The 16,383-nt window shown below is 30.3% G+C and overlaps 1 protein-coding gene across 1 annotated transcript; it reads right to left on the reverse strand.

The window, feature by feature from the left end:
* Positions 1-10,206: 10,206 nt before the first annotated feature.
* LOC144574224 (mini zinc finger protein 2-like) lies at positions 10,207-11,005 on the reverse strand. The gene has a single exon (XM_078324130.1). It carries the CDS (start codon positions 10,754-10,756, stop codon positions 10,472-10,474), a length of 285 nt encoding a protein of 94 aa, XP_078180256.1. The 5' UTR covers positions 10,757-11,005; the 3' UTR covers positions 10,207-10,471.
* Between the last annotated feature and the right edge of the window lie 5,378 nt (positions 11,006-16,383).

A 16,383-nucleotide genomic window follows, 5' to 3' on the forward strand; every position in this document is an offset into this window, starting at 1 on the left:
ATTCTCAGCCAAAACCAAGAAATTTGGCAAGAATCATACGGAATATAAGGAAAAGACAGTACGATCCCTCCTAGCCCACTCTTCTACCCCTGTTTGTTCCGATCAAGATCGACCGCGGTGATACCTCTCGTCTCTTCCGACTAGGTAAGAATCCACCTCTCCTCCAATTTTCTTTCTTTGTGTTGTACAAGATGTTGTTTTTATTTTTTGCAAACAGAAATTCTAGAAGGGAAACTTTGATGACAACATCTGTAATTTCGATAAAAACGTAACTATAATTACTAAATTTCTAAGAACGAATTCACTCTATAAAAATTATTTAGCTGATCATAAAATTTCAATTCAAAATCATATATATCCTATTCTATTGAATTCTTATTTGTTTGATTCCGATGAGTGTGTAAAAGTCTTTTTTTTTTCCAACGAATTCTTTCCATTTCTTTCTTGGTTTTTATTTTCTCTTGCCCCTGCAATTTTGATTTTTTTTTTGTTAGGATATTATTGAGCAAATTGCTGCTGTTCATTGAATCCATCAAGCAATGAAGTTGGCTCACATAAACAATCAATTCTCTTAATTTTTATTTATTTTTATTTTAGAAGAATATATGTTTATGTAATTGTAAAAGATGATTTCTTTTAATCATCTCCATCGTCCAATGAATTTTAAGTTTAGTTATGGTATAATAATTCTGCATATTTAGATTATATCTTACAAAGTTGCCAATTGCAAATTGATGTAACAATTCATGCTAAATAGACAATTATTATACATTCTCATTGTCCTCTAGATTTTAAGTATGTGACATGCTGTGATTTGTTGTGTCTCGTCATGTAATGTAATGAAATATGATATTGTTTTCATGTTATGTGACTTACTATGTAAAAAAATGAGGGGAGAAAATATGTCACACTTAAGAGCTTGATATGTTTAATATCGCTGCGACGTGTAACAACGTGTTAAATATAACGTAACGGGATAGTAATGTTTATTTATTTTTTGTTAGAACTTGAAATTGTTCATTTAATAAGTTAGACAAAATGAAAAAAAAGTACGGAAAACCTTGCAATAATATTATAAAATGAAAACAAAACAATGGAATTTATTTTTGATATTTTAAAAGTAATAAAATATTTCATCCGGATTATAATTGTTAATCGTTAAAATATGCAAAATAAAATTCTAAATTATGGAAAATGTGAAACAATTACTTTATAATGAATGAAAAATATATTCTTATATGTGTAGTAATTTTTGAAATCGTGACTGTGCATGACAAAATAACGTTACGTGACATATTACATAACATGTCAATGTTGGTTTACATAACGTGCTAATGTATATTAAGTGGTCAAATCGCAGGTCCCGAAATTTTTTTAAATACCACAATAAAAAAAAAAAAAAAATCAAAACACCTCCGTTTGAGGAATTCAACATTTATCCAGATCGCAGATTGACTTTGCGACCTCATTTGGAAGAGACCGTAGAGCCAATCTGTGACCCCACTGTACATGTTACAACAACTCAAAACACCTCCTGCGGCCCTCTAAGTGGGGTATATAAAAAAAATTTCGGTCACGAGTCACATAACACATGTCATCTCATTAATTTTGATTCCATATTGTTCTCTACAAGTGACATTTTTATTTCTCTCTAATTCTGATTAACTTTGATAATTTTATAGAGACATTTTTAATTCTCTAATTCAAGTTAACTTTGATGATTTTAAAATTCAAACTTAGGATAACGTCATCATAATAAATTGCCTTCTCGAAGAACTTTATGCGTCTTTAAACTTGACTTTTCTCTGGAGACTTAGAGCATCTTAAACACAGAAATTTATTAGAAATTAATTACCTCTGCCAACTAGATAATAGAAATTAAAGTTAATTTTAATTTCTTAATCCCTCCATCCCAGCAATTACTTTTTAATTTTTTTGAACTCAACAGCAAGAGAGAGTGGTTTTAACAGCCAATCAGAATAGTTCTTTTGACCAGAGTGGTTTTAGCAAACGTTTTCTTTATAAGAAAACTTGCTAAAGTAAAAAACCTCCCACAATGCAAAAAAAAAAAAAAAAAAAAAAAAAAATGCCAGTGCAGATTACAAACCGAAAAACAATCGGCGTTGTAGATGCTCTTATGATTATAAATTAATGAACATTTTTAGTTCATTAATATATTATTAGTTAGTAACCGTCAGGTAACTTAAAAAACTAAAAACAATTTTCTCATCCACTCAATTTACAAGAAGTAATATAGGGGTTAAAATTTAAAAACGCTCACAATATACTTAAAATGATTAATCACAGCACTTGCAATAAATATGAACAAGGAAATGCATTCATATAATAAAAAAAAATATAAGTATAGTAAATAGAATATGAGCCACAACCACCATATGATGAATTTTCGTTTCCTATCACATCAAATTCATTAAGCACTAATTAACCAATGTCAACTTGCTGGCACATCAAATTGGAAGTTCTCCTACAACACCCAAGTGCTCCGGTTATTCCCTTTTGGAACAGAGAAAAAATATAAAGGAACAGAAGATGGATATATTCTTTTATTTATAGAAATTATTTAAAATAATAGGAATCGGATGGAGTGCGATTGTGCGGGGAAATTTTAATTTCATAGAAGAAATCAAATTTTAACCGTCATTTTTATTAATATCCTATTTTTTTTTTCGAAAATATCATCGATTTTTTTTTTATTTTAAATTGCCCCAACTGTTCCTTATAGGAGCGGTCCACTCTGAAAATCTGACCACCTCCTATAGGGGGCGGTTCACTTTTTTTTTCTTCAGAGATCTTAATATTTTTATTTAAATAATTTTGTGAAGTTTTAGTTTTCTTGTTTATGGTGCATGTCAAAAAATAAGACATTTGATATATTTATGAGTGATGTCGTAACTCTTTATAACTTTCACTTAATTTGTCAGTTTGATATCACAAGTCTAAAAATAACACTAATTAAGGACTTGACCTTGATTCTTAATAATTTGTTTTATTCAAACACACACAAGGAAATATAGTTAGATTGCCTCAATAATTTCAAATTTTTTTTTTTTTTTAAGGGGTCAGACCCAATTGTTCTATAGAAACAATCACTGATTCGGAAGCTAAGTCTCCGTAAAATTCATAATACTCAAATAATTACGATTAAACTACGTACCCAGAACCTAAATCTCCTGAAACAATTGGTACCAGTACCAACATATATAGATTACCTATTAATTAGTTGACATCACACAACCTTAAAAAGTAATTATAAAATTGCTTCAAACAATGAATTCCTACCGTTGAAACCGATCTAATTTATGAGGTGCTTGTACATACATAATTTTTAAACTTTTAAATACATTTAGTACAAAGTCAAGTAGGAAAAATATAATAAAAAAATAAATGCATCAAAATAACTTATATAACTTTATTTATTTTAACCTCTTGACTTTATAATAAAAAAATTCGAAAATTTTAAAATTTTGCATTTACGTACACACATCACTTCTAAAGTGGATTCGTTTCAACATTTTAGTTTAATTGTTTGAAACCAATTTGTGTTTTGCTTCACAAATTCTGTGTGTTACTTTCAAGATTTTAGTCTAAGATGGGATGTGTATGGTATGCTAGATTCAGGTTACATGTTTTATCAGAATATATATAGTATACGCTCTTCGTCTATGTAGAGTATGGCTAATATAACATCAGTGTCATTTCAGTCTATATAACACTAACTCCAAAACCTATCGAATCGAGTTTAAATGGTGAATCCAAACCGTTCAAACCGATCTACTTCATTAGTTGTGCGTTTACATGTAAAATTTATAAGTTTTTGAGTTTATTTGGTATCAAGTCAAGCGGTCAAATGTGTGAGTTTTTAAGTTAATTTTAATACATTCATTTTTCAATTTTTTTGCCGCTTGATTTGATACTAAGATAACTCGAAAATATAAAAAGTTTGCATGTAAACGCATTACTCATAAAGTAAATTGGTTTGAACGGTTTAGATTCACCATTTGAACTCGATTTGATAGGTTTTGGAGTTGGTATTATATAGACTGAAATGACACTGATGTTATATTAGCCATACTCGTCTATGTAATAGGCTATATTATTTTGGTGACTGTATCTGGCCCAGCAGCTAATGTAATATGCGGTTGTGGTTGTAATATACTGCCTACGTACGCGCTTCCTCTAAAAAAAAATAATTAGCAAATTAAGGTGTTGATATATATGATATAGTGTCAATGAAAGTGTCTCCATGAATACAAACAAGATTGGATAAATACTAAGGAGATGCTTATATTTTTCTAAAGTTCAAATATTCTTGATTATACACAGTTAATTTTTCTAAAGGGGTTTTCGAAGTAAATTTGCATGAATCTCAGCATATTCAACTCCTAGCGGCACCATAAGTTTGTAGATATGACTTATGAGTAGGAGCGTAGTAAAATAACAACAATGATAATTTTTATACAGAATAACAAGGGTATTAAATAGTTGGGTGGCTTGATCTCTAACCTTTACTAAAAAAAACAATATATTTACAATGAATTTTTTATCTTTCAAATGAAATAAAAAAATGAACTTTAACTAAGATTTAACTGTCAACTCCTAAATTGATCACAAATCAAACACAAATTAAATCACATAATATTAATGATTCATGTACAATATCCAGTTTATGATATTTATGAAGCTAATTTTGTGACTGGATGTATCCTTTTAATGATCAAGAAAACAAAAAAATCAATAAAATAGAAGAAATCAAGAAACAAAAAAAAATGAAGAAAACATGGAAAAACCAATTTAAAAGCAATCAGAAAATTTAAAAACCAATTTAAAACCAATCTATTTTTGTGGACAATAATATATATTTCTATCAAGGTTTTTAATAGCGATTATAGCACTATAGCGCAACCATAGCTAGTTATTTAGAATCATTATAAAAGAAAAACAGTTAATAGCGTTATAGCTTTTGAGGTCCGAAAAAGCTATAGTGCAGCTATTGTGTAGCTATAGCTAGCTATTTAGAACCCTAATTTCTACACAAAATGATATAGTGACAACTGTAAGTACTTAGTTGATAATTACAACAACTAATAGAGTGGTTATTTCTTTATAAAAAAAAAATAGAGTGGTTATTTAAACCAAGAAAATAAAGATATAAGTACACTTTATATTGTTTACACAAGTTATAAGTTGTGAATCAAACTTGATACACTTTGAAAATAATTGTTTGGTCATCAATCAAGTTTCCATGAAATGAAATTGTTATTTTCCAATTTTAAATAATTGCTAGATGGATGCCCATTATTTTTCAAATCATACCAAATTCAGTACAAAATTTATTCAACTTGAAACAAAGATATCTATAAGCTCGATGTAACACATCCCCATAAATTTATTATCTATAACATCTATTTTAATTATTGTTTGATTGGTTGTTCGCAATTATCAAATTAGTTTGTTATTGATATAAACTATCCGATTTAGAATTAATTTTTAGTTTAGTGGCAAAAATATATGACTTCTATGTGAAAAATTGTGAATTCAAAATCCACAAAGTGCCTTGACTCCCAACTTATTATTTCATAAAAAATAAAAATAAAATAAAAATAATCTTTCCCATCTATATTCACATTTTTTTCTTATAATTTCATAAAGTATAAGGGTTCAATACAAAAGTAGTACAACACAATGGAGAGTCACGTGATTTTAATGATGACTATATAAATGGCAATGCACGTACTAAATTAAGTTGAATAAGTGGATCTACAATAAACACCAGTAATGAATTATTGCTGCAGTATTTATTTTCCAAGGTAGGGTTGGGTTAGGTTGGGAGGAGCATGGGCAGAACGTGTTAATTAATTAGGAGCGGCTTAATCATTATTTTTAAAAATATTAGTATATTTTAGTTTTTTATTAAATAAAATAACTTATTTAGCCATCTTCCAATCTCAAATTTTAATTAAAATTAATTAGTATTTCTGAATATTCAGCTTATTTAGCATTATTGTGGAAAAGGTCAACTATAAGCTATTTCTTTCGTTAGTGGCAAATCTACCAGGTTACAATCTTGAAATTGTAATAATTAAAGCAAGGAAATGACATAACTTGATGCTCATTTGTGCGTAAATTCAAGTGCATGCATGTATGAGGCTAAATGATCGATATTCTGATTGAAGATTCCTGTTAGACAATAATAGAAGAGAGACATTGGGAGTGTAAAAAATTAGGGGTTGGCAGATGAGATGAGGATCTTATCTTAGCAAGTATCCAATCAAGGAAAGCCGAAAGTGCTTGTGAGTTGTGACTTATTTGTAAGTTGTGACTAATTGGTTATGGCCTCAGTACCTTTCTATCCTTTTCCCTTCTTTATTCCACTAATCATTTGTCAAATAATAAAAACTTTGAATGTCAATTTAATTATCAATGATCAAATCACAATAGCTTAAGTAAAGAGGTACACGAATACACTTGGCCAATAGCTGTTTTGAGCATAAAAATTCTAACCATCAAGTCCCCAGAACCTTAAATTTTCCACACACAAAAAAAAAAAGAGCTGGAACAACTAAGGGTCTGTTCGGTGCAACAAGGGAATGGGAACGGGAACATGATTGAAAAAAATTGAGCTGTTGAAACACTGTGCACGTGGGGAAAAAAATAAACTCAGAGTGATTTTTTTTTTTGCTTAAGTATGCAACTATTTAGTTCATGTGAAATCAAACTAGGGATTTTGATTCTATGTCTAGTTTATGTATGTGCGTATTTTATGTTCCCTAATTATACTCAATAGGCATTTGGAATTGTTTGTAAATGATAGATTAATTGATTTAAAATGGCACCACTAAATTGCACTTTGTCACTATCAGGGGGTCAATTATATAATTCTAAGCCACTATTTAGAAGTCATGTGGTAATGGTGGTAATTGGTGACCATGTATAGAGACTAGACAGGTAACATCCCTTTCACTAATACATATTTCTTATCATACTTTAATCAAACAATATGTGTGTCTTGTTTGACCACAAATGTCTTACCTTGCTTAATTTCAATTCAAATAGTCATCATCAAATTTATTTAGCAAAGTGGCTTCTAATTAATTAAGGAATGATATTGGACTTGTTTTTCACATCACCAGATACCAAAAATAAAATAAAAAAATCAGATCTTGGTGACACGTCTTCTTTAAGAATCCGAAATTGGAAAGATTTGGAAAGTATAAATTGTATGCACATTTGGGATTCAATCCCCTTTGGTGCCATCCATTATATATATGCTACCCAATCTTGAATTTCTTCACGTTTGAGAGCAAAAAGGGTAAATTGACAACAATTGGATTTTTTTTTTGCTGAAAAACTGTAGATAGTTTCATTGATAATAAAAAATTACAAAGTAGCTGTTGTAGAAGATTATATAGTTAAACAAAACAAAAATGCACAGGAATATGTGCATCATGTGGACAGAAATTGATCATTTTTGCTTGATTAGAGTGATAGGAGCCTAGCGATGGTTTTCACTATATTCATATCACAGCTGAGAAAACACTGAATCCAAACCAGACTGGGAACTAATGAATTTGACCCTCGATAGTTCACATTCATTGGATGCAATCGAATATCTTACATCTATTTTTAAATTTTCAAAAAGGTGGGAAACAAAGTTAAAAAGCAATAAACTCCAAGTCTAACCTCATTTAGTGATCTTAAACTGTTCCTTCATTGAATGCAATCCAATATCTTACAAGTCTAATGGTCAATGGATTTGACCCTCGATGGTTACCATTCATTGGATGCAATCCAATCTCTTACATCTATTTTTAAAATTTCAAAAAGATGGAAAACAAAGTTAAAAAGCAATAGACGCCAAGTCTAATCTCATTTAGTGATCTTAAACTGTTCCTTCTTGAACCTTTTGAGTTGAAAGAAATGAATTACTCTCAATAATCTATATATAGTGAGGCTAGTATTTTGCAATGCGCAGATTGATTCGTGTTATGGATTCATATTTTTGATTTTCAAAGTTCAAACATTGATTCGAACCGCTCAATATGATCTTCATATGAAAAATCTACTTACACACCAAATTTTACATTTTATTTAATTTTATACTATATTTTAGATAAGTAGAAAATTACTATTTTCGGATGGTCCATTATCTTTCGATCTACTGATGATTTTCTTATCTTATCTTAGAAAATAGTGAACAAATTAGAAAAAAAGATAAAATATGGTCTCCACTAATATATTTTTATATGAAAATAAGTTGAAAGATTCAAATTAACTATTTAAAATTTTGAAATAAAGATATAAAATCATAGCATGAATTGCAAAGTACCATAACCTCACTCTCTCTATATAGTGTATATATACACAAATATTAATATATCAATATGAAACGATATACAACTATATATGTTTGGTCAGTTATACAAACACCTCTCTCTCAAAATATAAAGATATAAAAAAAATATTTTTTTTCATTTGGGAATAAGTGAGATATAGGTGCCAATAAATAAAATATCGAGTAATGGTATTTTGCTAACATAGGTTCAATTTAAAAATTAAGTTTGGGCTTCTGTCAAACTTAATCCAAATATTCAACTGCAAAATCTAACAATTACAGGTAATGGAAGAAGAAAAGGCCCACTTCCAAGCTATGAAAATAATTGATGCTACTTTTGCAATATTTTTATATGGGTATTGGCTCGGCCCAATCTATTATTCAATTGATAATGGGTCATAATTCATAAATCATGATTTCTAATTTGAGTTTCTAAGTTATCCAAGCAAAATTCCTATATATTTAAACTTCAAAACAAAAAATGGTCGTAATAGGAAGTTCAACTAGCTTTTGCCATAGGTTTGGGTAAAGATATATTGAAGGGCTGTTTTGACTTCATGCACTGAATGCATGAGTCATACATGTGTTTTTTTCATTTTGATTCTACTGTCTGTGTATTGTATGAAATTAAAATATATTGTCAATATCTTTATCATGTAAGTTTACGTAAGTCGCTAGTCTATTGTTTTTTTCATTTTGATTCTACTGTCTGTGTATTGTATGAAATTAAAATATATTGTCAATATCTTTATCATGTAAGTTTACGTAAGTCGCTAGTCTATTGTTTATTAAGTTTTGTTGAGCATGTTGTATCAACAGCTAGCGTTTGTGAAGGTAAAAATTAATTGCATGCAAGATTAAATTTTGTAAAGGATTAAATTATATTTTGTGATATTAGAGCATCTACATATTTGGTATTATTACAGTTTCTAATTTGATGTAACAATTTCTAATTCAGTTTTAGAGATGTGAGAGAGTTTCTTTTTTATAAACTACACACTAAATTAAGTTTCTTATTAAGAAACTGTTTACAAACTCCATACTGACTAAATGATTGGCTCAAAATATTTCTCCTTTTTAATTTGTTGCTGACGTGACTTAATAAAAATTCTAAAATTAATTTCAGAGATATGAGAGTAAGAAACTTTAAAGACTATAATTTTTAAAAAGAAGTTAACAGTTATTTAAAAACTCATTTGAGTTATAGATGCTTTTAGTTTATTTTCTCCATCCAATATGTTTCTATCTTAATTCACATACCTCTAAATTTTTTTTGCAAATAGATCTTTGAATTTTCCTTTTTTTTTGTTTTTAGAAAAAAAAAGCATGGTATCTGCTACCAGCATACTTTTTCTTTCTTTCTTTTAAACTCTTGGCAGTTGCAGCTACCAGCATATACTTGATATTGGAATTTTCATTCCCTGATGTCACTAGCTCTAGCTAGGATTAACCCTTGGTTGATTGGAAGGGGCAGTTATCCTGTCGCAGTTAATGTTTTGTCACATTTCTAGCATTGAAAAGCTAGATGCACTACTGCATGTCGAACATAAATCTAAGAGAGCACAGATAGTACTAATGGCAAAGATCTATACTAATTGATCACAGTAACGAAGAAATTAATTATGCCAAAAAATGCTTAAGAATGAAATATGAAAGATCACAATTGGAACTGTAATAACTAATAACATATATATTCTCAAAGCAAGAAATGCACAGTTTTCCTTTGGCTTTCTGTTGGCAAAAAAAAAAAAGACAAAATTATGATCAGTTAATTTCAGAATTAGATCACTGTATCAGTAAGCAGTTCTGCACTTCTGGTATATATCACCTTGTATGCAATTAACTGAAATCAATTTACTCATGCTCAAACCATAAAATTGAAGACCATATCTCACCAAATTAATATGACACCATCAACAAATTAATCCTCCCATTAGCCTATTAACTGCACATTTGCCAATTCTTATAGATGGGAATTAAAAGAAAAAGAAAAAGAAAAAGAAACCGTACATAAAAAAAGAAAACAAAACACAGTTCAAGCATACAATACTAGACTTCTACCTGAAGATGCAAAGAAACCAATTCTTGAATAAAAATTCAATGTTACAAAGCAAAATTCTATTGGCTCGAGTCCAGGCATTCACAGTGGACATCATATTCTTGCACTCGGCGATGGAAGCTACGGTGACAGCCACATGCTGCACATATGAGGGCCTCATCCGTCCCCTCGTCTCCTTCGGGCATAAACTCTCTGCATCCATCAACTGCATAGCCGCCTGTTCTAGCGGCATGATTTTTCTGGCACTCGCTGTACCTCACAACTCTCATCCTTGTACAAGCCGAATCACATTGGACCCTTGTCACCGGTATGAAATGTCGTAGTATTAGAAATCTTTTCTTCATGGAGAATCTTTTGTCTTTGGTTTTTCTTTTTATCTGTTGGGTTTTATGATGGATACGACATTGGATCGATGCATGTGTATATAAGTTGATGTTTGTTTCTTCTCCTTCACCTAATGAGTTGAGATTGTCATGGTAAGGTTCACATGACTCTTTTCATTCATGCCTTTGGTTTAGTAGAAGACCTAAAAGGGCAGGCTGAATTGATGGTCCAACCAATTTCCACCTCACAAGGGCAGAAGGAAACAACCATCTCTTTGGGCCATGTCAGTAACCCTAGTTTGAGGGGGGGGGGGGGGGGGGGGGGGGGGGGGTTGTTTCCTTTTGCTCTTTTGTTCTACCTATATCTCTTTGGTCTTTTGCTGTGGCATGCCCACTAGGGCACGCTTGAGACCTATTTGGGTGGTTTTGTTTGGTGATCACCAGAGTTGTACATATTTGATCTGGCTTGTACAAATACAAAATTTACTATAATTAATGATATTAGTGTAAGAGCCACTCTCTTTAGGATTTAGCATAATAAAAAAAGAAAAAGAAAAAAAAGGGAGTCACCTAATTTGAATACTTCTTAAACAGAGAGGGGGGGGGGGGGGGGGGGGGGGGGGGGGGTGTCAATGTATATATACTGGACGTTCCTATCAAAATAATCAGCATATATATGTTCATTGGCGTTCTGCTGCTTAATAAAATTTGTATATAGTTCAGTTAACTTAAGTATTCAATTTAATAAAATTATATGCATGTATATATGTATTGGGATCACTGTTGCAATAATAGTAATGAAGATTGCGCTTGAAAATGTTCCTATCATAATTTATAATAGTACCTATAACACTGTATATGACACCTTAGTAATTTACTAGAAATAATTATATATGATCTTTATATTAATTATTCCCGCTAAATGTATGATAAGGATCATATAAGATTGCAGGATTAATTAAGCTAGGGATAGTACTTTATCACTACATTTTAATGATTTTTTTTAACAAGGTTGTACTAGTGCTACTATATTTATTTATATAATAAAATAATTTAGTACTAGTGCTAATAACAAAATCAATATTAATTACAACATAAAATTTCCATGGAGGTATATTGTTCTTTTTAATGATAATTATATTTAAATTTAGATAACCCCAAATTACTATATGTTTATTAAATATGTTGTCAAACATCTTCCAAGCTCTAATTAAGGATCGATAAAGAAAGATAGATCTCATTCCGAGTGAGATTTTTCCACAAACTTATATCGTAGGTATATATAAGGCTAATTAAAGAAAAAGTTATGATAACATATATCTACATTTGATTTACACTTTGCAGTGTTCGAATCCGAATCTCTCAGGTACCTGACTCAAGCAAATTAAAATGGACAAACCACATTAACTCAAAACAGTATTATTTGTACTTTGAGATTCGTGCCAAGTTAAAAGAACGAGCCTGGACCGCCCGTTTCCAATTTGCTTGAGTCAGGTACCTGGAGTGATTCTAAAATGTAGTGTTCAGGGATGGAATTAGAAAATTGAGATAGAGATGTGCTAAATGAATAAATGTCATGTAATTTTATTTTGTGAGGAGAGTTAATAATAATATTTTTTGTAAAATTTAAAATTTTCAAAGAACAAAATTGAAATATTCATAGATGTGACTTAGTCACCTTTCAATTCTACATATATTCCACTCATGACACAACTTATATGTAGGTACGCATGTTCTTTTTTATTTTTTCCTTCTTCTTTTGTTTATTTTGTTTATTTTTTTAATAGAACTTGCTTTATTGGCAAATATATTCAATCAATCTTCATGACGAATTCAATGCTATTTGTATCCATACATGGAAGTAATGTATCAGACGTCAAAGTAATATTTGACAGGGTTAACTATATTCAAAATAATATTTGGTATTACCTATATCTTTTACTAAAAGAATTTATATACAAAATATATAAATTTCAAAACATTGACCCTGATATATACTTTTCAAACTCAATGCACGTCCCATTAGAACCACTAAACTCGGGCGTAACTAAAAAAATTTAATGGGGTGACTAAAAATTAAAATTCACAATTGTAGTGAGTGAAATTTGAACTCAAGACCTCTAACAACAAAATAAAGCTTTAACCACTAGGCTACAACAAAATATTTGTCACTTATTGAGGATAGCTAGACTATATAAAGAGTTAAAAAAAAATTAAATTAATTTAAATTCCTATACATATAATTAAAATTTTAAAGTCATATATAGGGCTGGCTTAGTCACCTTTGACTAAGCCTTAGATCCGGCCGTGACTAAACATCATTATATCATTTTGATTTTGCTAGATACGAATAAAGATATTAATAGAGTTGGCTTCACACAATACACAACTAATAGAGAGAAATATATATATATATATAGAGAGAGAGAGATGGGCTACGGTGAGTTGCGAAGTAAAGCGATTATTTTACTTCACGCTCATATTTTGCGATTTTTAAGTTCAAAACGTCGACCCGAACCGTTCATCTTGTTCTCCATATTGAAATGTGCTTGGAGACCAAATTTTACATTTTTTGGAATTTTTTTACTATTTATTAAGCAATTTTGAAAGTCGCTGATCTGATGGTCCAGAAAATTTTACTGTTTTTTACTGTTCACAGCAAAACAACAATTTTAAAAAATGCTTAATAAATAGTAAAAAAATTCCAAAAAATGTAAAATTTGGTCTCCAAGCACATTTCAATATGGATTAAACATCTAACGGTTCAGATCAGTCATTTGGACTTTCAAAATAAAAATACGGCGTGAAGTAGAAATGCGTTTTACTTCGCAACTCACCGTAGACCACCTCTATATATATATATAGAGAGAGAGAGATGGGCTCAACATCAATCTGCGCCCCCTCCCCCCAGAATGAAGCCGTATATTGACTTAGAGGCCCTTGTATTTTTTGAATTTCCCATAATTTGTGATTTTTTTTTGACAGTGGTATTAATAAAAATTTCGGCTTATACCTTTCAATGAATAAAATCTGCCCTGTAAAAATGTGTACCCGGTTTTCCTGGGTTGAAGTTGGGGATAGCAAACAATCTAGAGCCTAATTATCCAAAAAAAGGAGGGGTCCAGAAGAGAAGAGAACCAGCAATGCTTGTCCATAGTTATAAATAAGTGGACAAAGAGTTTGGTTTGCCAAATTGTAAGAAAGGACAACCTCCCTACTCAACTTACTCTTTTATTGGTCTGTCTCGTTTAATATTTTAGTGCAAGATTTTCAATTTTTTCATGTTCATATTTTTAAACAATTTAAGAGATCTGTCTATATCACCTTTTCTGAACGTAATTTTTGTCGGTATGCATGTGTTTTGGATTTGCATATCAATTTTGTAAATTGAACACTTTGCCAAAGTTAACAATTGTAATAATTCTTCTTGAAAAATCTTGTATGATATTTCCTTTTCTTCTTTAAATAATAATCCTATTGGTTTATTTAATTAGGTGCCCTTTACTCTCATTTGTGCAAGCAACGCCTTTAATGCGGTACTTGTTGGAGTAAGCAGCTGTACCAAATTATTTAATATTGCTGACCGATAGTAATCTAATAAGTAATTCAATACTACATTGCTGTACTCACATCATATATGATTAAAATAAATATGAATGTTACAGAGATAGCAAAATTAACATAACATTTTTTCTTTAAAATAAATAATAAGCACATTCAGAAAAATTTGTGTAAAGATTACAATAGAGCAGTTTTAATTGGTTTCATGCAGCGCATGGACTATAGAATCAGAACTGCTCTACATGAACCCAAACTTCTCTCTTTAAAACTTTACCCAAAAAGAAGTCCGTATACACATGCTGCTTGCTTCTGTTTAAAACCGTATTTGGTTGGTGATTTTACTTGAAGGTGCACGCGTGGGATAAGGTTGTCAGTGATCTAAAGTGCAAAGGAGAAAGGTTCTAGAAGCATTCATGATGCAATTATGCAGTAGCTGTCGGGCCTTCAGAAATTGCAAAATTGGTCTTCTTTTAATCTTTTAATTTTATGAAATTCTGATCCAATATATCTATCCTCTGGAGTCCGCTGCATCCTGCCTCCTCCTTTCGATAACTTTTCTGTGTGTTCTTCAATCACCCCTCGCCCCCATCATTTAGATACTGTGAACTTGTATCTCTCAGTAAAGACTAGATTCGTGTCACTGTATTAAGTCCGTAATTCTCATCCTTTCCTCTTTAATATGTGTTTTCGCATTTTAAAATTAATGATTGCTTTCTCTCTTTTTTTTTGGGTCAAATTTTGAACAAATATGCTCGTATAAGCACTACGAAGTTAATTATAAATACCGAACAATGAAAATTTGAACAGCACAACATTAAATAAAAAACCAGTGTAGAAGTTTAAATATTAAACAATGCATTTGTGACCATTTATATTTGATAATAAATACAAACATCATGAAACTGTGTATCAAATATTGAGCAATGCATATTAAAAGGCCTAAAAAAATACAATTTTAAAACATATATATGATATCAGATCGAAACAATATATACAAACTACAAGTTTAAATTTGGTTAAGTGTTAAGTTTTAAAATTTATATATTTAGGTATAGACACCATGATACTAACTGTAAACATCTTGTGTGCAATGTTATCGCTTATTTTATCTTTTGAGATACAATATATGTATAAATACTTCAGAGTCGACACCCAGGCACCCAGCTCATGCCCATATTTAATTAATTTATTGCGAAAAATCCATTTTTATATGAAATTTGTTATCAATTTTTAACATAAATGACACACATTGTTTATATAGTACACAATCCACACTAAGAGTGTGTTTCATATGAGGATAAAAGAGGAGACGAGGGGTGATAAGACCTGATCCGACTCTGTTTACTTGTTTCAAAACTTAAATTTTGAAAGAGAGAAGAGAGAAAAATGTTAAATATTAAACTATCTAATATTATAAATGGAGATTACAAGAGTTTTTACCATACTACTTGATTTATTTCTTATTCTCTCTCACCTTTACAGCACCTCATACTACCTATTTATATATATATATATATATATATATATATATATATATATATATATATATATATATAAGAGTAAAGCTAGTGTGTGACATGCTCACCAAGAAAGTTTGGTGAGCATAACTCCAAAAGTATATCGGATCGACGTCAAATGTCAAATCCAAACCGTTGAAATCCATGTACTTCATGAGTGATGCATATACATGCAAAATTTTGAAAGTTTCAAGTTTATTTTCTACACGGTCAAGTGGTCAAAGAAATGAACATTTTATTATAAGTTATTTTATATATTCAATTTTTATTATTTCTTTGACCACTTGACCGTGTAGCAAATAAACTCGAAACTTTCAAAATTTTGCATGTATATGCATCATTCATGAAGTACATGGATTTCAACGGTTTGGATTTGACATTTGACGTCGATCCGATATATTTTTGGAGTTATGCTCACCAAACTTTCTTGATGAGCATGTCACACGCTAGCTTTACTCTATATATAATGTCGGTTCAATTTATCTTAGATTGTACTTGATACAATATACTACTACAAAGTACTACTTTCTAGCTAGTATATTCTTATACTACTGAATCCATAGGTCGGTG

The sequence above is a fragment of the Carex rostrata genome, chromosome 22 (assembly GCF_964058835.1).
Source record: "Carex rostrata chromosome 22, lpCarRost1.2, whole genome shotgun sequence".
Classification (NCBI taxonomy): Eukaryota; Viridiplantae; Streptophyta; class Magnoliopsida; order Poales; family Cyperaceae; genus Carex; species Carex rostrata.

Excerpts from the sequence above, each read along its gene's own strand:
- LOC144574224 (XM_078324130.1), bottom strand. The coding sequence starts at position 10,756 with ATGAAGAAAAGATTTCTAATACTACGACATTTCATACCGGTGACAAGG.